The sequence below is a fragment of the Micromys minutus genome (assembly GCF_963924665.1).
Source record: "Micromys minutus genome assembly, chromosome: 2".
NCBI classification, from domain to species: domain Eukaryota; kingdom Metazoa; phylum Chordata; class Mammalia; order Rodentia; family Muridae; genus Micromys; species Micromys minutus.
Genome location: NC_137971.1, coordinates 73579056 through 73605170, shown reverse-complemented (window position 1 = coordinate 73605170; position 26115 = coordinate 73579056). Strand labels below are relative to the sequence as shown.

Genomic DNA, 26115 nt, shown 5'->3' with positions numbered 1-26115 from the left:
TCTTTGACTTCATAATTCCACTGTCAATCCTCTGCCTTGAAGAGGTGACTGACGGGTGCTTCATCAGTGTGTGTACCAGGATGCTCATTGAGGTGACTGACAGGTGCTTCATCAGTGTGTGTACCAGGGTGCTCATTGAGGTGTCTCAGATGAAGACAATCTGGTAATACCACTTATGTCCGATAGTAAGGGATTGGCCAAATACAAGGTGGTTTTGCTTGGTGGTTCCATATGTTCAGCCGTGAAAGACTTTTAGTGGCATGCTAGGAAATCAATATAGAAAATGGTGCCCTGAGCCGGACATAGCGGTGCAGGTATATAGTCCCAACTGGACAAGCTGAGGTTGGAGGAATCAGTTTGAGCAACATAGTCAGACCTCATCTTGAGAAAACAAATCAAAATAAAGAGAATGATGTCTTCAATGCTGATATTAGGTAGGAAACATAGTTTATAAAACAGGTACTGAGTGGTCCTATTTTCTTAAATACCTGCGTGTGGGAGAGAATTGTTTTACTTGAGCTTAAGTATAAAAGAAAAAAACTACAATGTTATATTGACACCTTTAGAAGATGTGACTTGGGCTAATTTTTACTCTGCTCATGTGATTTACATGTGTATTCAAGTATGTATTTATGTGTGCATTCATGAATATGAATGTGTATGTGCATGTACCCATAAGGAAGCCAGAAAAGGAATCTTCTTCTATTGCTCTCCATCCCATTTCAGTGATGCAGGGACTTGCACTGAACCTAGATTTTTCTGTATCAATCATCATCACATCATCATCATTATTATTATGTTTGTTTTTTGAGATAGGGTTTCTCTTCTTTTGTCCTGGCTGTCCTGGACCTTGCTATGTTGACCAGACTAACCTCTCACAGAGAGCCACCCGACTCTGCCTCCTCAAGTGTTAGGATTAAAAGTGTGCACCACCATACCTGGATTAAAGTTATTTTAATTTTGAAAAAGCCATATCTAGGTTGGAGAGATGGCTCTGCATTAAGACCACTTGCTATTCTTCCAGAGGACCTAGGTTTGATTCCCAGCATCCACATAGAGCCTCACAATCATCTGTAACTTCAGTTCTAGGGGATCTGATGCCCTCCTCTAGCCTCTGAGGACCCCAGGCATGCATATAATATGCGATCAAACATGCAGGCAACATTCATACACATAAAAAGGTTAAAAATTTAAAATAAAATAACCTTTAAAAAAGAAAAAGTCATCTCCATTAAAAGTATGATATCATTGGCTTGTATTGAAATGAGCGTTTTATTTTTTTGCATTTGCAGATAGTCACATGCTGGATTCAAAAAGATATGCCATCATTGGAGCAGATCTCCGAGACCTTTCTGAGCTGGAAGAGAAACTAAAGAAATGTAACATGAATACACAGTGAGATTTTTTTTTTTAAACCCCTTATGTGTTTTTGTTTCATTCGCGTTAGGAGATCCAGTGAGTAGAGCTTGCTACTTGCTTTCTGTCTTTACGCTGTATTATGTCATTGCTACTTATTATAGTTTCTGAGATTTCTAAGCTGTGTTTTTCTCAAGTATGCTTTTCACCGGTGACTCCTTTTTAAAATGCTGGCCCTAATATAATAAAGTAAGTGTGCGAGAGCCTATAACAACATGCAAAGAAAGAGCTGGTGTCTAGGATACATAGAGGCCAACACTCATTAAAAGTGGCCAAAGAGGTAGATAGTGACGGTCACAGGATGTCAGGATGTCTGAGGACATGTCTGGCTTTTCCACTACACAGATCTCATGTAGCATATTCTTCCTTTGGCTGAACATAGTATATTCAAGGACACCAGGTCCCTTAGGCTTGTGCTTTGAGAGCATGTTAGTGAAAGTCACCAGGGGATGGAATCTGATGCTCCTAGGTTACTGTGGACCCTCATCATTACCTGAGCATAGTGCCAAACCTTTTGATGAACCAGTTATTTGACAGAGGCCATTTTAAATATTTTTAAAAATTTATTTGGTCCTTAGTTCTTTTTTTTGCATTATGTTATGGGTAAATATTCTATCACCATATGGGTTTGAAGATTGGATGAAGAAATGCATGTGACAGTGGAAGAACAGGAGGAACTTGTACTGCCCACTTCTGGAGTAAGTCACACCTCAGTCTGACTTGAGCTTTAGGGACCCGTGGCTTCTGCAGTGTTGTGACAGAGCAGGGAGGACCCAGTTATAAGTGAGCGAGCTGTTGATGGGGAAATTGGCCTCACTTTTAGAACTCCATACCAAAGGTGAAAAGCAGTTGTTACAAGTGTGAGAACTGTGCCTGATTTCCTGGGTGGCTTCCTTATCCTCTCAGTGCTTTCCTTCCCATTACATTTTGAAAAGTAGTGAGCCTGAACTGAGCATCATGGCTCATGCTGGTAATCCCAGTACTTGGGAGGCCGAGGCAGGTAAGTTATTATGGGTTCAAGGGCAGCTGGGGCTACATAGCACACAGTAAGTGAAATTTTGTCTTTAAAAAAGTCAAATGTTAATCCTGTTTTTCATGTTAACGGGTACCCTCAATAGTAGTTTTAAGGGCCTGGAGAGATGGCTCAGCGGTTGGGAGCGGTTGAGAGCACTGATTGTTCCTCTGGAAGAACAGTCAGTGAGCCACCATGTGGTTGTTGGGAACTGAACTCAGGACCTCTGGAAGAGTAGTCAGTGCTCTCAACCGCTGAGCCATCTCTCCAGCCCTGTCTCATTCTTTTTTTTTTTTTTTTTAAATTTTACATTTCTTTTTTTTTTTTACAACTTTATTTTTAAAAAGAGAGAGATGTACAGATTTTTAAAAGCATTTTGGCATAAAACTGTATAAATATATTTTTGTCAGTACTTGATTTTTTTTAAAGGTTTGATAGTATTCAGTGAAATCTTACTAGTTATCATAAGCATAAAGTACATGTAGAACAAAACATAACATGGAAATAGTCAAAGTTTTCTTGGTATGTATAGATTAAACATAATGATTTTTAAATACCAAAAATTGCCACAAGGCTATCTTCTTAGCTCTTGAGTTATTAATGATTTAAGGTTTAGGTGTACCACACTCTGAGTGGGTGCTATACACTTGTTGTTGTTGTTGTTGTTGTTTTTCTAAGAAGGACTGAGCCTTCCACTTTTTGGCCTTTCTTTTTTGAGCTTCATATGATATGTAAGTTGTTTCTTGGGTGTTCAGAGCTTTCCAGGGCTTGTATCCAATTATCAGTCACTGCATATTATGTCTGTTCCTTTGTGATTGGGTTACTTTACTCAGGATGATATGTCCATTTTCCTAGGAATTTCATAAAGTCATTGTTTCTAGTAGCTGAGTAAAACTCCATTGTGTAAATATACAACAATTTTTGTATCTATTCATCTACTGAAGGACATCTGGGTTCTTTCCAGCTTCTGGCTGTTATAAATAAGGCTGCTATAAACATGGTGGAACATGTGTTCTTATTGTATGTTGGAGCATCTGTGGGGTTTATGCTCAGAAGTGGAATAACTGGGTCTTCAGGTAGTACTATGTCCAATGTTCTGAGGAACCGCTAGATTGATTTCTAGAGTGGTTGCATGTCTTCAGCTTTTAAAATTAATTAATTTTTATTTGGTTCTGGGGATGGACCTAGGGCCTTATATATGCTAGGCAAGCTCTGAACCACTGAATTAAGCTCTAAAGTTTTTATTTATTTATTTATTTATTTATTTATTTATTTTTGGTCTCTTTATGGCCAATCTTTACCTGATAGGGATTAGATTCTGCTGAATGAATATTAGTAATTTCTGCATATTTCAACTCAGTGGTTTGAAACAGTTCACATGTTTTAAAGGATTTTGTGAGTTGCAATGGGGGCTGGGCTTAAGTGAGTGGTTCTTTCTTGAGGCCAAGAATGCTGATAGCTCTAGGGCCCCCTTGAGTGGCCAGCAGACGGGGCAGCTGGGGACTGTCAGCAAAGACGCTTCATTTTCTTCCCTTTACCTGGCTATCTGGAGTTCATTCATTTTCTGTCAGGACTCCATTGTAGGAACAGGTCACGCTCAGTGCAGTGTGATCTCCACACTGTTTGCCGCTGCCCTTTGACAAGAACAAGGGTCTACACAGCCCCAGTTCCAGGGTAGGAGAATACCCTCCCATGGGAGATCCTACAGGGTTTGTTGCCCCTGGACAGTGGGCACACAGCAGCAGCCATTCCATGTGCTGAGCTCGTTTCCTTCAGATAGACAGACCCCAGCTCCTTGCTGTCCTTTCTGTAGTTGTGTGTCTTGACACTTGTACTAGACATTGATGAAGCCGCAGGATTCTGGATTTCTTGGCTATGAAGCACCATTGCTGAGATGTTTGCGTAAGTTGGTGTCTTGACTTGATGAACACACATTTGCCTCCTTTGTTTTCCCTTAAGATTGCCAACACTCCTGATAACTGAATGTGTGCTGGTGTATATGACTCCAGAGCAGTCAGCCAACCTCCTAAAATGGGCAGCCAGCAGTTTTGAGACGGCCATGTTCATAAACTATGAGCAGGTAAGAGTTTCCTGAGAGGCAGATTCTGCATGGGCTTCCAGAGTAGCTCTGCCTCGGTCCTTGTTCAGTTCCTTCTGTGTGTGTCTGCTTCATCAGCCTGGTCTAGCAACCCTTTTCTCCTGCTTTCTTGACTTCCCCAGCTCTTGGCAGAGATTTTGGACCTTGATTCTTAAGGAAAGTTTCCAATTTTTTCTTTTATCATATATTATCAACAGGCTTGTAGACCATGTATTGACGTAGTTTTGGCCATATCTGAAGGAAGAGCAAACTCAAAGGCCTTAGACAGGCAGGGATGTGAGTGGGTGACATTGACTGTGTGATGGTCTGGAGGATGGGGACTGAGGGACCTGGGGCTGCCGGGTGGTTTAGAGGGCATGCATGACCTGAGGGGGCTGGAGAGGCCACTCCTTAGGTCCAGCCAGGAATTTAATGTGAGCATTTGACCTAGATTTGCAAGGCTTCTAATTTTGTAAGAGAAATCTGATATATAAGATTGTAACTATAAAATTTTCTATTCCTACAATCACTAATTGCTGACATTGGTCCAATGGCTACAGAAAAGGCCCTTTAGAAGCTTTCAAAGGATCTAAGCTTGAGTCTCAGTCCTGTGTGATGAGGACAAGTTGCATACACTCTCTGTGCCTTTGTTTTCTTGCCTGAAAATAGTGATGCCAAAGCTTCCTAGTTGAGGTACTTGAGAGTTTATGTGTACATTTACTCCTGGGCCACTTCCCTTCCCCCACCCCACCCACCCTGTTTAGTAAGTGTGTGCTGTTCAGAGTCTTCCGAGCTCTAGATGTTTGCTGTGGTGGGGCCGGGGTGGGGGGAGGTTATACACCCATATCCACCATGTGGAGGCCTCTGTTGCTCTCTCTCTCTGCCTCATTACCTCGAGGTGGTTCTCATGGAACCTGGCACCTGCAGCACTTTGGCTAGGCTGACTGGCCAGCACAGCCCCAGTGACCCTCCTGTCCCCAGCCCCCAGTACTGGGTTGTAGTCCCATGTGGCCACAGTGGCTTTCAATGTGGGTGCTGAGCATTGAGCTCAGATGTTTATGCTTGTGCAGCAAACCCTTCCCCAGGGAGCCACCTCTCAAGCTGCAGTTCTTTTCTGCTTAGCACGTGCCTTGAAGAAATCCATGAGATGCTAAACAGCATGCTAGCTGTTTTCATTATTTATTTACTTAGTTTATTTAAGACAGAGTCTCACTGTGTACTCTGGCTAGCTAAGAGCTTGCTGTGTAGACCAGGCTAGCCTCATACCTGGGTAATCATTCTGCTTCCAAGTGTTGGGCTACCAGATGTGTACCACAATAACTAACTTTTAAAAAAAATCTCTCTTAATGGGATCTCACTGTGTAGTCCTATCTCATCCACTTCTTCGTTTCCATTTTATTTTATTGTATGTAGGAGGAGCAAGGAGACTTGGCCGTATCGTATAATTGTGAACAGGTCCAGGCTAGACCAGGGTTTGCTCCTCCTTTCCCTTTCCAGTCTGGGTTCAGGTTTTGGGGTCGCTGACTAACTTTCTTCCTTCCCATCTACAAGTGCAAACATCTGTCCAGGAGCATTGGCTATGAAAGCCAGGCCCTCAGCTTCTCTCTTACTGCATCTTGGGCACTGTCTGCTTTTACAGTGTACACCTGTGGAGAGTGACGGCCACAAGTCCTGTGTGTGCTACCTCGTTCATTGGCCTTGCCTCTACTCCGTCCAGAACACTTATCTAGTGTACTCTGGGAGAGGCCGCTTGGTTCTGACTCAAGGCTGTTCCCTCAGGAGCACTCGTGGGACTGGGCTAGGTTCTCAAGCACTGCCCGCAGCTGTCCTTCACCTGGTTCGGCTCCCACCATTCACTTTGTCAGTAGAAATGTAACTTGAATCAACAGTGTAGATTAGTTGCCTGTGTGTTTTTCCTAGTTAGTTGTTTACAGCCACAAGCCATGTTGGTAATCTCGTGGTGACGGTGCACACTCTGCTTTCCACACACTCTGCTGGGCACTGCTTGTGTACGTTTTCTATGCATTTGCTCATTTCATTACCATAGAAGTCCATAAGGCTGGTGTTAGTACTCCCCCAGTCCAGTGAAGCCATCCAGTGTTTTCAGGGTCACAGCTGTTGTCAAACCAGGGTTCAAACCATTATTTGTAAAATGAAGAATGTGCTGTCAGACACCTTCTGTCCTGGCACTCATGAGCGAGGGTACCATGTTACTAGTCTGGCTCGGGGCAGGGCGGGGGGTCTTATTAGTAAAGTGATTTTTTTTTTGTTCCCTTGCATGTGAACAAGGACTGGTGTACAGAGACAGCATGTCTTCCAGCTACGTAATGTACGTACACACATTAGTTGTATCTGACAGAGGACTGGTGTACTGCTATGACCGCACAGTAACACCATGACTTCTGGCTCTCTGGAGGCTGAGACAGGAAAAATACCAGCTTAAGACCCATTCAGGCAAATATAAGACTGGTTATTACAAGACAAGCAGATCTCTCTGACCCCATATCTTCTGTCTGGGACACAGTACTGCCTGCTGTGTTTTATGTTTGTAAATGCAGGAGAGACAGGTGGGAACGTTCTGTTCACATTTCTCTAACCCCTGATTCTTCTTTAAAAAAAATCTTCTTTACATTTATTTATTGTATATGTTTGTGCATGTGTGTGGGGACTCCTATGCTATGATGAGTGTGTACATGTGTGGGGGGGTACAGCCTGTGGGAGTTGTCCTCTTCTACCATGTGGGTCCTGGGAATTGAACTCAGATAGTCAGGCTTGGCAACAAGTGGCTTTACCTGCTGAGCTCTCCTCAGTCCTGTACTGATTCTTAAGAGTGTACCTTACAGTCATTCTGTGCCTGTATTGATCTTTCCCCCCCTTTTTTTGGTCTGCTTTCACAGATGTATGGTATGTCATTTTATGATGGTAATAGAATTGATGGAACTTAATAAGTATTTCTTTCCATATTCGTCCAGTTACATGTAACATTGCATCTTTGCACATGTATGTGAGCCTCTCTTCCAGCCATGGATGGCATTGTTGTACTAGGGGGCAAATAAGTGGGTGTGTGCTGCCCTTTGTAGGGTGCACCAGCTCAGTTTCATGTCACATGTCCCACAACCCTCCCCAGCTGCTCCTCTGTGCATTTCAAATGTCAGCCTTGACTGGACATTGTGCTCTGTGTATTTAGGACAGATCTTTAAGGGTGGCTCACCAGCTTTTCTCCATCTCAGGTCAACATGGATGACCGGTTTGGGCAGATCATGATTGAAAACCTCCGGAGGCGACAGTGTGACCTGGCAGGAGTGGAAACCTGCAAATCACTGGAGTCACAGGTCAGAGCATTCCCTCTGCCAGCAAAGCAGGACACTCAGTGGCAGGTGCACCTCAGGCATAGACGGTTCCTGGTGTAGGAAGCCTCAAGTCCTGCCTGTCTCCTTGATACGAGAGCATAAGCTTACATTCCATATTGTACATTATTTTTATTATGCCGATCTTTTGTACAACTGACTTTGTATTATGCAAAATTTTACACAAACATAAAAGTAGAAAGAATAGTAGAGTGAATACCCACGTCTTATCAGCCAGCTTCTGTAATTATCAGTGTTTTGCCAGTAGTGGCTCTTGGTCTCACCCACAATGTTATTGTTGGTGGTGTCAGAGTATTTTCAGACACATACTGCACTATTCATGGTTTCACCCTAAATGCTTGCCAAAGAACCTCCTAGTGTAGACCGTGCTGCCATGTTCACTCCTCACAAATCAGCAGTAGCTCCTCAGACACCTGCTTCTCAGAGCAGCGTCAGTTTTCCCTGGTAGTTTAAAGGCATGTTTTATAGTTAGTGTATTTGATTTGGCATCTATCCATGATCTACACGTTATAGATGATAACATAGCCTTCTATCTGATTAATCTGTAGTAATCCCCTTTTAAAAAGTCATTTATTTGCTGGCGATAACCACCCATACCTTTCACTATTTAAGTAAACTTTGTCACATGACTGTTAAATAACTGTTACTTAAGCCGAGTATGGTAGCTCACACCTATAATCCTACCACTTGTAGATTGACGCAGAAAGATCACATGTTTGAGACTAGCCTGGTCTAGCAAGCTCCAAAGCCAGCCTGGCCTCCATGGCAAGACTCTGAGAGCAGCCAGTCATTTGGCCAGCCAGACAAATAACAGTTGTGTTGGAAGAGCGCCTCTTGTGTCTCTACACTCTAGTGGGCTTCCCCATGAAAACATTGTATGTTCAAACAAAAAATGAAAACTTGTAAAGAAAGATGAAAAAAACAGGCTCGCTCTCAGAGAACTCTGCGTGTCTTAGGGCCTGGGGCCTACACACTGCGCTTAGAATCCTCCCTGTGTCTACCCCCTTGCAGAAGGAACGGCTGCTGTTGAATGGGTGGGAAACAGCATCTGCAGTGAACATGATGGAGCTCTACAGTGGCCTGCCACGGGCAGAGGTGAACAGGTATGTGAGTGCCAAGCCCAGGTGCCAGACGCTTGTGAGGCAAAGGCTAACTGTTCAACGGGAACACAAAGCTAACCTTAATCTTAGACTTATTCTGAAATAAGATAAGCATTGGTGGAGGCTTGTAAGAGTAACTTATCAGCCACTTGCTGAGATAGCACCTTTGTCAAAGCAAATGATTCAAACCTAAATAAGTAGTTACACCCAGCAAATTCTCAGAGCCACCGCTGCTGGGGAAACTGTAATCCCTGTTTTGGAGAGAAGATGATATTCCCATGACTTATAAAGGAAAACATCTTTAGATGACATCCTTTAATGGTCTCAAATGACACCTTTAATGGAAGAAAGTTAAATTCACTGTCCTAAAACTTTCATGCTGAGGGCACAAACAAAGTCTTGTGTAGCCACACTGTACAGTTAGGGCTCATTAACAAGTTGGGCCTATTCTCTCATGGTATCTGCACACATATTAATTGATACATCGACTCCTGACTTCTAAATCAGTGAGTCCATACTGTACACAGTGGTCACAGAAGTCATACTCCCCTTTTAAAGCTTAATGGATCATATTTATAGCTGTAGTATCAAAATAGTGAGTCTCCACATTGTTTACATGTGCACAAGGCTTGCTTAACAACATACAGAAGACGGACTGGCACTGTGGTAATTTTAAATGGCCAGATTCGTATGTGTAGCATGATCTTGCATTTTATTTGTTTTAGTGTCTCCACTAATAGTGCTAGGTAATGTCATCTGTGTTGGTGCCTACTTGGTTCATTTCTTACTCTCTGCTTCCTTTCTGTCCTTTCCCCTTTCCTTTGGAGACCTAGAGGTACAGTTTGGGGTCTATTACAAAGTCACGGGAAGAACCTTTGACCTTGCTCTGCCTTAGATCTTACTGACATTTAGAAAAGTATTACTTTTTTTTTCTTGTGTCTAAGAATCAGTTATTTAGGCAGCAATGCCTTGGGAGTGCAGTCTTGTAGGCTGGTACTTTCTGGATTCTTGTGGGAATTTCTTTCTTGTGAGGCTGGCTTCCACTGGATACATGTCAAGGCGTATAATGAAGTTGCTTTGGCATATTTTATTCTAAACAGCCATCGGGGAATCGGTGGTGAACATCAGCCACAGAGAGGGTAACTTTCTTCCCGGCATTCCTTTGTTCCATGCAGCTGTGGCCTTTTACAGACAGCAACATGTAACCCTAACAGAGACAAGAGATGGGCTTTGCTCTGTTTGCCCTGAACAGGTTTCCTGACTCTGGATGTCACATGGATTTTATCTGCACAAGGGATATGGGATCAAACCGGCCCCAAGCACTCTTCTTCTTGGGAGCCCACACGCTGGTGAAGAGCTCACAGTTGTGTGTGTCTGTTAGTGATAGTTGTTCTATTCTGGAAGCACATTAGGCCCTGCGCTCTTTTCTGAACTTTGTTTTGTAAGTCAGGATCTGTTACTGTGACATCTGAAATCAACTTAGTAAAGGGGTATTTCGCATCACAGTGTGGACATTCATCCCATGGTTAGCTGGTCATTACTTTGGGACTGTGTTAATGTATGTAGCAGAGCACACTGTCCTCTCATGGCCAGGAACCAGAGGAAGATGACAGACATCTGAATGCAGGCCAGGCACCCAGTGCTACCTGGAAAGTCTTCATAAGAAGATGCATTTGCATCTGAATTGTGTGGAGCTGTGATCTTTGAACTGTCCCTTCTTGTGATTCCTGGGCAACACTTTTTCTTTATTCAGGTTCTAGTAACTATACTGTGGGCCAACCTGTCCGGGCTCTTTTTTATCCAGGCTGTCTTTGTTCGTTGGTTTTGGTTTTGGTGTTAGTTACTTTTGTGTTCCTGTGTTAAAACACTCAAACCAAAAACAGCTTGGAGAGAAAAGCGTTTATTTGGTTTATACTTCCAGGTTGTAATCCATCCTTGAAGGAAGTCAAGGCAGGAACTCAAGACTGAAACCAAAGCAGAAACCATAGAGGAATGTTGCTTACTGCTCTTCCTATTACAGGTCTATGCTCAGCTCCCTTTCTTATACAGTCCAGGACCTAGGGGTGAAACTTAGAGTAGGCTGGGTCCTCCGGCATGAATGAGCAGTGAGACTGTCCTATAGACATGCACACAGGACCATCTGATCTAGGCAATTCCTCAGAGGTTCATTCTCAGGTGGCTCTTGGTTGTGTCCAGTTGATAATAAAAAGTAACTTGACCATTTAAATTTTTTCATTTTTAATTTTTTTGTATATGTGTCTGTTGTGTATGCTTTATTTGTGGGGTGTTTGTGAGGCCAGAAGAGTATATAAGCCCCCCTGGAGCTCTTTGTACAGGTAATTGTGAGCCTCCCAGTGTGGGTGCTGGGATTCAGGTGTCCTTTGGAGTGAGTGCTGAGAACTGGAAGAGCAGGAAGTAGTCCCACCCTTACCTGCAGAGTAGTTTTTGTTTTGTTTTCCCCTCCAGGCAGGGCTGTATTCATTCCAATCTTTCCACTCCAGCACGTTGACACTGAGTTTCTCTGTGAACAGTCCTGCTGCTGTGGACCATGTGCTTTGCACCAGAGGAACTAGTCTGCTATTTTTCCTCTCCACCCACACAAAGCCTCTGGCATGGACAAGATACAGTTTCTGAATCTGTTTGTGACAGTGTGACAAAGCTGGTCTCATGTCCAGTTCCCAGACCAGTTTCCTTCCTTTCCCCCCATACACTTCCCCGGCATTGCCATAATGTCTGCTTTTTACCCGCATCTCAGCCTTGCTCTGCCCTGCCTCTCTCCACTTCCACACTGTCCAGCACACCGTCTCCAAAGGCTGTCCAGCAATCAGGTCTGGGGCAGCAGCAAAACATGGCTTAATCTTTGCCGATTTTCTACACTATTTAGCTTTCTGTTCCTAATAACAAGTACTTTCAATAGATAATGCTGTTTAAAGTGAAAATACTTATTTTTCTCAGACTTTTAGAGGCATCTGGTCTGCGACTGGTGGGCACCATTACTTTTGATCTGTTGTAAGGTCACATGATGACAGGAACATGTTAGAGCAAAAGTTGCATGACTCATGCATGACCTTGCAGCAAAAGGAAGGACGAAGAAGGGGCTAGAACCTCACAACTCTATTTGGGGACACGCCTCCAGGCTCTTAAATTCCTTCCTGCTAAGTCCCTTAAAGGCTCCACCACTTCTCACCAGCACTGCCCTGAGAACAAATTCTTTAACAGATGGGCCTTTGGGTTACTCTTACTTAAACCATGTTAGATGCTGTCAGGTAGGAGTGGTTGGGAAGCAACCACAGTCCATTGTGGAGAGTCATTCTCTCTCCAGATGTTGTCCTTTGGCTCACAGGCCATCATAGGAACGAGTGCTCAGGTACAGACACATGCATGTGTGTGCACACACTAAGTGCACACAAAGACTGGAAATAGCCTGAGGAAATTACTAACAGAGGCTGTTGCACACAGTGGGGCTATGGACCCTTGTTTACTTTATTCTGATAACGTTTTGTTTTTGTCTTAGTTTCCCTCACTTTGTGACCATATTCCCGTGGAGAGAGTACAGGAGTATAAGGAGTATTGGCATTTTGTTTGTACATGTTTCTGAATATATTTATTTACATTTAAAATGCTTTTTGGGTAGTCATACCGTTTATCTGGTTTTTCAAACAGCAAAGAATTACAGAGTAAAAACCGAAGGAAAACCTTCCTCTCACCCACCACCCATTTGATTACTACCTACCTCTTGAGACAACTTATGTAGCTTTGTTTGTGTTTCCTAGATTATTCTAGGTCCCCCTGAATGGTGGTATACTAAGCATACAGTCCATGTTGACAGCCTGTCTGTAAAGCTCAGGACTTGTCTTGGAAGTTATCCCATGCTACCACGCTAATCCTCATAGCCTGGCTTAGAGACCTATGTGTGAGTGTGGTTTAGTTCATTAAGGTGGGTTCTGTACTTCAGTTTCTGTTGTTGCTAGATGGGAGCTGTGATGCTGTAGAAATACCATGGATCTCTGCACACAGGGTAAATTCTTAAAGAGGCAGGGTTAGTCCAGGGGTCAGAGGATGTTCTTCATGTAAAGAGGCCAAAGTGCCCTCCAGGAAGCCCAGCCTGTTTTGTCATCTCACTAGCAGTAGACAAAACCTTTTCTTTTCTGTCCAGCTCTCTCTCTTTTTTTAAAAGATATTTATTTTATGTATATGAATGCACTGTAGCTGTCCTCAGACACACCAGAAGAGGACATCGGATCCCATTACAGATGGTTGTGAGCCACCGTGTCGTGGCTGGGAATTGAACTCGGGACCTCTGGAAGAGCAGTTAATGCTCTTAACCACTGAGCCATCTCTCCAGCCCTGAGTCCAGCTTCTAATCTCTGTCTATCTGAGAGTTTAAAAACTATCATGCTGGCTAATTTTATGTCAACATGACACAAGCTAAAGTCACATGAGAGCAGAGAATTGAGAAAATGACTTTGTAAGATTCAGCTGTAGAGCGTTTTCTTAAGTGGTGATCGACAGGGGGTGGGCACAGCCCGTCGTGGATGGGGCCATCTCTGGGCTCATGGTACTGGATTCTGTAGGACAGCAGGCTGAGGAAGGCATGGGGAGCAGTTTGGTGAGCAGCACCCCCTGCGGCTCTGCTTCAGCTCCTGCCTCCAGGTTTCTGCCCTGTTTGAGTTCCTGTCCTGACTTCCCGTGATGATCAACAGTGACGTGGAAGTGTAAGCTAAATCGACCCTTTCCTCCTCAACTGGCTTTGGTCATAGTGTTTCATCACAGCAGTGTATCTCCAAAACAACTATCTTGTGTCTTTATTTATATTTGTTTTCTCATAAATGAATTTGAAAACCTCTTGTTTTTCTTTCCTATCGTAGTGATTTTTTTTTCATCTTTTAAATTGTTGTAAAAGTTTCATACTGAAGTTTTAGCTCTTTATAGGGCAAAGAAATTAGTCCTTTGTCATTAGCATATCTTTCTGGTTTGCTTACCTTGACTTTTGAGATAAGTAACCCTTCCTCTCTCTTCCTTTCTCCTCTCGCCCTTCCTTATTCTCTCCCTCCATTTCTTCCTTACCCTCCTCCTTTCTTCAAGACCTTGCACATTCTAAGTTTGTACTGTTCCCCTGCACTAAAATTCCACCTCTCCTTTTTCTTTTTTGAAGTGTATTTATTTTTATTTCACATGTATGAGTGGTTTGCCTGCACATATGTACACATGTGGTGTGTGCCGGGTATCTGTCCCCAGAGGCCAGAAGAGGGCACCAGATTTCCTGGAACTAGAGTCAAGGACAGTTGTGAGTCTCCATTAGGTAGGTGCTGAAAATTGAACCTGGAGCCTCTGGAAGAGAAGCAAGTCCTCTTAAGTGCTGAGCCATGGCACCCCTCCCATCTTCTTAGCATGTGCACTCTTTTGTGTCCAGCTTCTTTCTATGTAGTGTCATGAACATGTCATGACTGTGGGTCAGTAGCTTCCTTTCTTTCTTTTTTAATTTTATTGGATATTCTCTGTATTTACATTTCAAATGTTTTTTTGAGTATTCTGAGCTCTTTTTTGGGGGGGGACTAGTATCTGCTTATAAGTGAGTACTATAAGTTTTCTTTTGTGACTGGGTTACCTCATTCAGGATGATAGCTTAAAGTTCCATTCATTTGCCTAGAAATTTTATGAACTCGTTTTTAATAGCTGAGTAGTACTCCATTGTGTATATGTACCACAATTTCTGAATCCATTCCTCTGTTGAGGGACATCTGGGTTCTTTCCAGATTCTGACTATTATAAATAAGGCTGCTATGAACATTGTTGAACATGTGTCCTTGTTAGATATTGGAGCTACTTTTGGGTATATGCCCAGGAGTAGTATAGCTGGGTCCTCAGGTAGCACTAGCACTGTGTCCAGTTTTCTGAGGATCTGCCAGACTGATTTCCAGAATGGTTACACCAGTTTGTAATTCTACCAAGACTGGAGGAGTGTTCCTCTTTCTCCACATCCTCGCCAGCATCTGCTGTCACCTGAGTTTTTGATCTTAGCCATTCTGACTGGTGTGAGGTGGAATCTTAGGGTTGTTTTGATTCGTATTTCCCTGATGACTAAGGATGTTGAGCATTTCTTTAGGTGTTTCTCAGCCATTCGATATTCGTCCATTAAGAAGCTTCTGTGTAGCTCTGTACCTCATTTTTAATAGGATTATTTGATTCTCTAGGGTATAGCTTCTTGAGTTCCTTGTATATATTGGATATTAGCCCTCTATCAGATGTAGGATTGGTAAAGATCTTTTCCCAACCTATTGGTTGCCGTTTTGTCCTTTTGACAGTGTCCTTGGCCTTATAGAAGCTTTTCAATTTCATGAGGTCCCATTTGTCGATACTTGATCTTAGAGCATAAGCCATTGATGTTCTGTTCAGTAAAATTTCCCCTATGCCTATGTGTTCTAAGCTCTTCCTCACTTTCTGTTCTCTTAATTTCAGTGTAGCTGTGGAGATCTTTGATCCACTTGGACTTGAGCTTTGTACAAGGAGATAAGAAAGGATTGATTTGCTTTCTTATGCATGTTGCCTGCCAGTTGAACCAGCACCATTTGTTGAAGAGGCTGTCCTTTTTCCATTGAATGTTTTTTAGCTCCTTTGTCAAAGATCAAGTGACCATAGGTGTGTGGGTTCATTTCTGGGTCTTCAATTCTATTCCATTGGTCTACCTGCCTATCTCTATACCAATACCAGGCAGTTTTAATCACAATTGATTTGTAATACAACTTGAGGTCAGGGATGGTGATTCCCCCAGAAGTTTTTTTATTGTTGAAAATGGTTTTTGCTATTTTGGGTTTTTTATTATTCCAAATGAATTTGCAAGTTTTTTCTAACTCTATGAAGAATTGAGTTGGAATTTTGATGGGGATTGCATTGAATTTGTAGATTGCCTTAGGCAAGATGGCCATTTTTACAATGTTGTTCCTTCTATCCATGAGCATAGGAGATCTTTCTATCTTCTAAGGTCTTCAATTTCCTTCTTCAGAGGCTTGAAGTTCTTGTACAGATCCTTCACTTGCTTGGTTAGGGTCACACCAAGGTATTTTATATTCTTTGTGGCTATTGTGAAGGGTGTCGCTTCTCTAATTTCTTTCTCAGCCTGTTTGTCCTTTGAGTAGAGAAAGGCTATTGATTTGCTTGAATTAATTTTATATCCAGCCCCTTTGCTGAAGGTGTTTATCAGCTCTGTAAAAGTTCCCGGGTGGAATTTTTAGGGTCACTTAAGTATACTATCATCATCTGCAAATAGTGATATTTTGACTTCTTCCTTTCCAAATTGTATCCCTTGACCTCTTTTTTGTTGTCTTATTGCTCTGGCTAGTACTTCCAGTACTATATTGAATAGGTAGGGAGAAGGTGGACAGCCTTGTCTAGTTCCTGATTTTAGTGGGATAGCTTCAAGTTTCTCACCGTTTACTTTGATGCTGGCTACTGGTTTGCTGTATATAGCAGCTTCCTTTCTAACTCTGTGACCTCCATCTCCTGTTTTGATTCCTGCACAGAATAGAATCCCTCGAGTTCCTGGATGAAATGGAGCTTCTGGAGCAGCTCATGCGGCATTACTGCCTGTGCTGGGCCACCCGAGGCGGCCAGGAGCTAGGTAAGAGACTGCTTCTCTCACTTGGGCCTGAAAGCAGGGAAGCCCTCTTCTCCAAGAAGGAAAGGCACACCTGCAAGTTCAGGTTCAGAGAACTAGAGAAACATCTGTGCGTACCCACAGTGTGTGCAGAGAAGTCATGGTTTCCTTCTCCAGGTTTACTAGCACAGAATTGGGTGAACTCTTTAAACTACAAGTCCCCAAATAACCAACCAGCCCTGTCTCACTGGCCATGGTATTTCTGTAGTTGGGAAAGTTGAAAACCTTGAGGAGTTAAAGTAATACGTTTAATAAAAATAACCAGCATTTAACCTCACGGGCTCATAGCCAGGTTTATTAGATATTAACATGTGGATCATTTGGTGTGTAAAAGACCCACTCAGGGACTGGAGAGATGGCTCAGTGGTTAAGAACAATGCCTGTTCTTCCAGAGGATCCAGGTTCAATTCCCAGCAACCACATGGCAGCTCACAGCTGTCTGTAGCTTCAGTTCCAAAGGATCTGATGCCCTCTCATAGACACACATGCAGGCAAAAAAAAATTTATTTATTTAAAATAAAATAAATAAAATAATGTTTAACTAAAAGGACCCACTCAGTTTCTTGGGCAGTTTCTCTCCTTGTCTAGGGTTAAGGTGTAGGTCCCTGACAGAGGCAGGTGACCATGAGGTTAGACAGACACCTTGGCACCTGGCTGCCCAGGTGTGGATCCAGCTTCTGCTGACTCTTGCCTTGATTGCTGTTGCTTCCCAGTGACTGGTTTTTCCTTGAGCAGAATAGTCCATCGAGACTACATCAGATTCCAGGTCACTGGTGCCTCCTACAGATGTAACAGGCAGGCAGTGGCCATGCAGCCTGCTTGGGCTCCACACTCAGCCCACAGAGTCCCTTCAATGTGGTTTGGACGAAAACCTTCATTGCTGTGTTATCAAGGAAGCTGTATTTGGGCCTTGGGAAACTCATGAAGAGTAGAGCGCAGGAGGCCTCCTTGCCTGGCCTCAAGCAGCCTCTACTGGCGCTCCCCCTCCTGTTCCCTAGAACTGCTACTTATGTTTACATTTACAAAAATCAATTGTAGTTTTTCTTTGATTGTTTTGAGACATATAAGTACAACAAGCTTTAAACTTGGGAGTCCTCCGACTTTAGCCTCCTAGAATTACAGATGTGCCTCAGCTGACGTGATGGAGCCTCACACGTGAAAGCAGAGCTGCCATGGGGAGCGTGGGACACTCCTGGCCTGCACCCTGCACGTGTGCTGAACTCCTGCAGGGTGTGACACGAGCTTTTCTCCCTTGCTACTGAACCTCTCCATGACATAACTGTATGAGTGTCCTCAGTTCTGTCAGAAGATAGGGCTGAATGTACTCAACCATCCTGAGCTTTCGAAAGACAGGTTTTTTTTTTTTTTTTTTCCAATTTTATTGGATATCCTCTGTATTTACATTTCAAATGTTATACCCTTTCCCCACCTCCCCTCCCTCCTCCCCCTCAAGTTGCTTCCATGAAGGTGCTCCCTCTCCCAATCACCCTCTCCACCTCAGTGCCTTGGCTGATGATGATGTTGTTCTTCCCATGAGGGTGCAAATCCTTCAGCTCCTTCAGTCCTTTCTCTGGCTTTTTTATTGGGGTCCCTGTGTTCAGTCTGATGTTTAGCTGCAAGCATCCTCATCTGTATCTGTATGACTCTGGCAGAGCCTCTGAGGAGACATCCATGTCTGGTTCCTGCCAGTAAACACTTCTTGGCATCAGCAATAGTGCTTGGGTTTGGTGGCTGTATATGGAGTGGTTCTCCGGGTGAGGCAGTCTCTGTAGATCTTTTCTTCAATCCCTGCTCCTCTGTTTGACCTTGTATTTCCTCCCTTGTTTTGTTCTTCCTTCTAAGAAGGACTGACGCATCCACATTCTGGTCTTCCTTAAAAGACAGGTTTCTAAATGAGTTTAAGTTAACTGAGTTAACTGTTGTTTACTCAAACAGTAAGTTGAACTGCCTTTTGTTGTTTTGTTTGTTTGTTTGTTGGTTTTGTTGTGCTTTGGGAACAGGGGGGGTCTCACTCTGAAGCACAAGCTGGCCTCATACTGTTCCTTCGGCTTCAGCCTCCCAAGTGCTGAGTTTACAGGTATGCACACCACACCCAGGGTAAGATAGTAAACATTCTAAGGTCAGGTGTCCTTGGCGTGTCAGCACAAGGTGAAGAACCCTCTTTGTGTTTGCTTAGAGTTCAGCAGTTAGTAAATTTTGGACATTTACTGCAGAGAGCTCATAAAGTGTTATGAAATGCTTTCTAAATCTGCTCCAAGCCACTCATAAACGAAAGCTGGCCTGACCTCTCACTTCCTTCTGAGCTCTTGTTTCACACTGGAGGAGGGTGAGGTTCAGCAGTGAGTTGTTCCAGTGCCCAGAACACACATCCCTAGTTCCTTTCCTCTGCCACATCGTCTGACAGCATCTGTGTTTCTCCCGTAGGTTTGAAGGAGATAACCTATTGATCTGCTGGAGGCTCCAACTAAGGGAGTGCCTGGGCCTCCTGAGGGATGGGCAGCCTCATCGCCATTGCTGGTCCTGTTGCACATCCAGAACCCTGGGTTACAAAGATGGTCACACCAGACCCTTTTCCTGTCAGTATCATTGTTTAAATAAATCTCACTTGCCATTTGTGTCGGATTCTGCTACTATCCAGTGACATTCTTTGCTCTGTGGGCAAACCAGGGTTCAAATCCATGGCAGCTAAAATCTAGGATCCCAAGTCTTCAACTTGGACCTTGGTTTACCCCATGAGTCAGAATCGATTTGGGAATTTGCTCCTCCCTGCTCTTTATTGTGACACCTCATGGGCTGTGACCCTTAACCCTTGACCTGCTACAGATGCTCTGGTGTTGCTGCTGCCTTTGCCAGGCTGGCCTGCTTACTTATCTCTTTCATTCCAGTTGCCTTAGCAGGTTGAATAATGCCTCCCTAAAGGCCCCTACGCCTTGAAACCTGGACACATGTCACTTGTGGTAAATGGGCATTTTGTCAATGAGGTTGAGATGAGGGTCTCAGATGGGATTGTTGTGGATCATCTGGGACTCTGGTACAATCACAAGGTCCAGACAAGCCAGACAGGGGGCAGTGACAGAGCAGAAATTGTGGAAGGCCAAAAAATAAATAACATAAGCAACTTTTAGAAGTTAAAAAGGCCAGGGGGCTGGAGAGACAGCCAAGAGGTTAAAAGCACTTACTGTTCATGCAGAGAACTGAAATCTAGTTCCCAGAACCCATATCGGGTGGCTCTTGACTACCTGTTACTCCAGCTCCAGGAGGAGTTGCACTTTGTGGGCATCGGCGCCCACATGCACCCACCTATGCATGGGTGTGCACATACATAAATTGCTAAAACTAATAAAAATCAAATTTCTAAAAAGGCCAGAAGTTCCTGGAAAGACCCTCCTCACAAACACACCCCCACCTCACCCCTGCAGAAAGCTTGACCTTGGGCTAAAGTTACTGATTTCCTCTTTCTGACCTCCAGAGCCGCAAGCAGCTGAATGTGTGCTGTTCTCAGCCCCTGGGGTTGTGATAAACCAAAGCAGCAGTAATGAGATTAATATAGTTGTGTTGCAGATTAGCCCCCCACCCCCAGCACAGAAAAAGGCCCAACACTGGAGCTGCATGAACAGGGATTGCCACGTGGAAGTTCTGTCACAGCCCTTAGCTGAGGTCATAGTCCCCTGCTGCATTGTGGGGAACCTTGGGGCAGTATTCCGTGGACACTAAGGTATGCTCTACCTGTAGTGTGCCTGTTAGTGGAATTACGTTTGCTGAGACAGCCTGAACAGAAAGCGAATCTCCAAACGAGAAAGCTTTTCTTTTCTGATCTCTTCCACTCTCAGGAAGGGTGTAGGTTTTCAGTTGTGATAATGTGTGTCATTTTCTTGAGACCATAGTGAGTGACGCAAGTCCATGATGTAACAATATAAGGAATGGAATAAACACAAGAGAACATCAACACTGGCAAATGTGGGCATGGGGGTGGTGGCAGTTTATGGCCTTTTTCATTTTTTGTGTTGTAAGTACTCATTTTTTTCTTTTTTCTTTTTAAAGAGGGAGTATAAGTAGAACTCAGCAGACAGTGAGAGGGGCTTGTTTGCATAGCTAGCTTTGCAACAGTGCTTCTTGGTCACTGAGAGAGGCATGGTGAAGAACTTCTGGTGTTCCTGCTGGTCCTAATCCTCCTGCTCACTCAGGCTGAGGCCTGGCTGTTCCAGCTAGGTGTTGCCACTGCCGCTGCTGTCCTGACACTGAACTGGACCGATTGTGTGTCCATGAAGTGTTTTCAAGTAAATCGAGTTGTCACTGCTGACTCCTGTGAACTAAAATGCCAATTTCTTGACAAAGCAGATGGAAGTGCTCAAAAAGAACAATTTCTAAACAGGTCTACTTCCACTGATTCTAATAACCTTTCTTTCCCACTACCTCCGGTGGGTGGTGGGCTAGAAGAGAGGTTAAAGCATTTAAGAACCAATATTAAAAGTAGGTATTTGAAAAAGTCTAAGCCTACAAGAGACCATCCTTCCTGGGGTAGCATACACAAATGAACAAGCCCTGAAGCAGAAGGGCTGCTATGTTACAGTTGGAGGTCATCCAGGTGAGGGCCAGCAAGTGAAGGCCATTTCTAATAAAATGTAACTGCCAGAATGGTCAGGTTAGTTACATGTGGCTATAGTGGTGTGCTTCCCAAATACATGTTTCCTCTGGGAAGCTGCAAGGGAGCCACAAGTGCCCTGTCAGAGCACACATATTTGGGCCATTGGGTACTTGAAAAGCACTCTTCTCTCTCCAGTTCTAAACTCCAGTCTTACCTCCAGCTTTGTAGCAGACTGCCTACTCTGGCCTCTTCTTCCTCTCTTCCCCCATTACCAGGGGTCTGTGAAGGCACCAGTGGCACACTCAGCTTTCCTCCCTATAGACCCTCTTAACTTTTGCTTCTAGCCCAGCCCATTTCTTAGTGTCAGCTCCCAATGCCTAGAAAGACATTCTACCCAGGACTTCCAATGCCACTCCTGGCAGGATCCCAGAATTACTGGGCAACCCACAATCATCACACTCCTAAGAACCAGAAAAAAACAACAGAAGCCAAAGAATGGAGCACACACCCAACAAACTCAAGACAAGCTAACAGTACCTACAATTACAATCATCCCAAACCCAAATCACTAGACACCAGTGCAAAAACACAATAACAGCCAGGACAATATGTCTCTCCTAGAGACCAGCAATCATACTACAGTGGGTCCTGAGAAATGCAATATAGCTGCAGCACAAGACAAGGACTTCAAAATACCTTTTATGAATATGCTTAGGGACCTTAAAGAGGATATGAATAAATCCATTAATGAAATCCACAAAAACACCATCAAACAGTGGAATGAAATGAAAAAAAAAAAACTGCTCAAGAAATAAAAGTAGAAATTGGCTCAATAAAGAAGGTCCAAATTAAGGAAAATCTGGGAATGAGAAACTGTGGAGCTGAACAGGAACCTTTCAGGCAAGCCTTATCAATAGAATACAAGAAATGGAAGAGACTCTTAGACATCAAAGACAAGATAAAAGAAATGGATACCCTGGCCAGAGAAAAATGTTAAATTAATTAACTAATTTAAAAAGCCAGGCACAAATTACCCAGGAAATCTGGGATACTATGAAAAGGCGAAATAATATGAATAACAGGAATAGAAAGAAAAGAAACCCCAAGCCAAAGGCACAAAATATTTTCAACAAAATCATAGAAGAAAATTTCCCTAACCCGAAGAAGAGAGTCTAATCAAGATACAGGAAGCATCAGTCTATTTGTACCAAACAGCCTGGACCAGAAATCAAAGTCCTCTCCTAGGCATATAATTATCAAAATACTAAATGTACAGAACAAAGAAATAATATTAAAAGCTGCCAGAAAAAAAGACCAAGTAACACATGAAGGCAGAGCTATTAGAATCACACCTGACTTTTCAATGGAAACTGTAAAACCTAGAAAGGCCTGGACAAATGTTCTTTAAACTCTTAAAAGACCACAGTTGCATCCAGACTACTACAACGAGCAAAATTTCTAATCACAAAAGATGGAGAAAGACATAAATTCAGCACTTCAGAAGATATTAGAAAGAAAAGTTCAACCTGAAGAGGCTAACCACAACCAAGAAAATACAAGAATAAATCCAAGACTAGCAAATTAAAAGGGGCGGGGAGAGGCACCAAAGCAATGGGAATCAACAAACACTGCTCACTGATAACTCTCAACAGCAGTGGTCTCAGTTCATCAATAAAAATACACAGTCTAGCAGACTTGATTAAAAAACAAGATCTACACATCCAAGAAACAGACTTTAACATTAAAGATAGATATAACCTTAGTGCAAAAGAATGGAAAAATGATATCCCAAGCAAATGACCCCACCCCAAAGCCAGTGTAGCCATGTTAATACCTGAGAAAATAGATAGGGAAGGACTCTGCATACTCTTTTTTTTTTACGATTTATTTATTTAGTTTATGTATATGGGTACACTGTAGCTGTCTTCAGACACACCAGAAGAAAGCATCAGATCTCATTACAGATGGTTGTGAGCCACCATGTGGTTGCTGGGAATTGAACTCAGGACCTCTGGAAGAACAGTCAGTACTCTTAACCACTGAGTCATCTCTCCAGCATACTCCTTAAAGGAACAATCTACCAAGAGGACACTGCAAGTTTAAACATCTATGCACGGGTGTTTGCACTAGAACACTCAAGTCTAAAAGAAACACTATTAAATCACATACTGAACATCACACAGTGATACCAGACTCTCACTAATAGACAGTTCATCCAAACAAAAACTAAACAGAGAAATGCTGGAGTTAACTGACATCATAAACCTAATGGATCTATGAGATAGTTACAGAATATTTCACACAAACACAAAAGAATATACTTTCTCAGCAACTCATGGAACTTTCTCCAAAATTGGACACATATATGGGCACAAAGCAAGTCTCAACAAATACAAGAAAACTGAAATAGCACCTTATATCCTATTTGACCTTCAAATCTTTGATTAGAGGTGGATCTCAATAACAGCAGAAACAACGGAAAGCCTACAAACTCAATGGAAACTGAGTAACTCGCTACTGGATGAAAAATGAATCAAGACAGACGTTAAGAAAGCAGTTTAAAACGTATTAGAATTGAATGAAAATGAAAAAACATCATGCCCAAACTTATGGGGGACACAGTGAAGGAAATTCTAAGAGACAAGTTCATAACACTAAGTGCCTCCATAAAATAATGGAAGAGATCTCATGTTAGTAACGTAATGGCTCTAAAACAGGAAGAATAAGTAGCACAACAAAGGAGTAAATGACAAGAAATAATTAACCCAAGGGCCAAAAATCAATAAAAATAGAAACAGAAATACAAATAATCAATGAAACAAAATTGATTGTTTGAGAAAAATAAGAAATCCAAACTCATAGCCAAATTAACTTTAAAAGGAAGAGGAAATAATCAAATTAACTAAATTAGAGATGAAAAGGGCAACATGACAAGAGACACCAAGGAAATTCGGGGAATCATAGAGACATGCTTTAAAAACCTGTATTCCACCAAATTGGAAAATTTTAAATTTGACTATATCTGGAATTAACTAAAACTCAGAAATGGGGCACACCTGTAAAAGAGTTTTGCCTAATTTGAATTCCCATCCTTTGAGATCTTTTGAAGTAGATTACCTACGCTGGGCCATGCCTTTTGCAGGAAGCCTATAGGTATTGAAGAAGTGTTTCTCCTTGCCTGCTTGATCTTGCTCTTGCATGCAATTCCATTCCTTTGCTGGTCTTAGAGTTTACCTCTTCAGGATTCCAGTGTATACTAAAGACAAGCCGAGGCCATGCAGTTTGGATTCTTGGACCTTCCATTCATAGGCAACCATTAATGGATCTCTGCATGCATATGCACATATATAGTATAAATTCAGTTACTCTAGAGAAGCCTGACTAATTCACCATTAAGTATAGTACTAGAAGTCTTAGAGGGATAAGACAACTGCAGGAGATCGAGGAGATAGGAAGGGAAGAAGTTAAAGTATCTTTATTTGCAGATGGTATGATAGCAAACATAAATGGCCCCAAAAATTCCAGTAGGAAATTTCTACAGCTGATAAACACTTTCAGCGAAGTAGCAGAATATAAGATTAACAAATAAAAATCAGTAGCATTCATTTATACAAATGATAAGTGGACTGAGAAAGAAACCAGGAAACAGCTTCCACAATTGCATCAAAAAATACCTGGGGTGACTGCATGATAAAAACTTTAAATCACTGAATAAAAGAATTGAAGATATTAGAAGATGAAAGTTCTCCCATGCTCATGGACTGGAAGGATTAATATAGTGAAAATCCTATCAAAAGTAATGTACAATCAAGATTCCAACACAATTCTTTATGGAGCTTTAAAGGACAATTTTCAGCTTCATATGGAAACACACACACACACACACACACACACACACAGGTTAGCTAAAACACTCCTGAAAAATAATAGAACCACCTGTCCCTGCTCTCAATTTGTATGAAATATCTAAAGGAGTAAAAACAGCATGGTGTTGGCATAACACAACAGAAACATTTATCAATGGAATCAAATTAAAGACACAGACATAAGTCTACACACCCATAAACACTTGTTTGTTTGTTTTTTAAATACAGAAATCAGAAATACATACTGGGAAAGAAAAATAAGCATCTTGAACAAACAGTCATGGCTGTATGTAGAAGAATCCAAATAGATCCGTACTTGTCACCCTGCACAAACCTCATTTCTAAATGGATCAAAGACCTCAAAACAAGTTCAAACACCATGGATCTGACAAAAGAGAAAATGGGGAATAGGCTTGAACTCATTGGTACAAGAAAAACGATTTTCTGAACAACACATTGACAACAGAGGCACCAAGAACAACAATTAATTGATGGGACCACACGAAACTGAAAAGCGGTAAGGCAAAGGACACCGTCATTCAGATCAAGCAGCAGGCTACACAATAGAAAAGTATTTTTTACCAACTACACAACTGATAGGGAACTAATATTTAAAATACACAAAAAACTATTAAAAAAAACCTCAGACATTATGAAAACAACCCAGTTAAAAGTGGGATATAGATCTAAGCAGAGAACTCTCAGAAAGAAACTTAAATGGCTGAGAAGTACTCACATCTTTAGTTATCAGAGAAATACAATCAGAGATTTTTGTCTCATGCCAACCAGAATTGCCATGATCAATAAACAAATTACCATGGATGAAGAGTGCATGGAACACTCGTTCATTGCCAGTGGAAATGAAAACCTTTGCAGTCACTGTGGAAATAGGTGTGGTGCTTTCTCAGGAATCTGGAAATAGATTCTATCTTAAGATCCAGCTCTGCTACCCTTGGGCATATACTCAAAGGACATTTCATCTTATGCAGAGACACTTGCTCAACCATGTTTATTGCTGCTTTATTAATAATAGCCAC

The 26115-nt window shown here is 42.5% G+C and overlaps 1 protein-coding gene across 1 annotated transcript in view; it reads left to right on the top strand.

Moving 5' to 3' along the window:
- The window catches only part of LCMT1 (leucine carboxyl methyltransferase 1), a 48787-nt gene extending 29547 nt beyond the window's left edge, over positions 1 to 19240 (top strand). Inside the window, exons 6-11 of the mRNA XM_080911757.1 lie at positions 1293 to 1395; positions 4388 to 4508; positions 7736 to 7837; positions 8885 to 8976; positions 16494 to 16591; positions 19052 to 19240. Of these exons, the coding sequence (XP_080767883.1) occupies positions 1293 to 1395; positions 4388 to 4508; positions 7736 to 7837; positions 8885 to 8976; positions 16494 to 16591; positions 19052 to 19074 (539 nt within the window). The 3' untranslated portion in view covers positions 19075 to 19240. The remainder of the gene's footprint in view (positions 1 to 1292; positions 1396 to 4387; positions 4509 to 7735; positions 7838 to 8884; positions 8977 to 16493; positions 16592 to 19051) is intronic.
- Positions 19241 to 26115: the final 6875 nt, after the last annotated feature.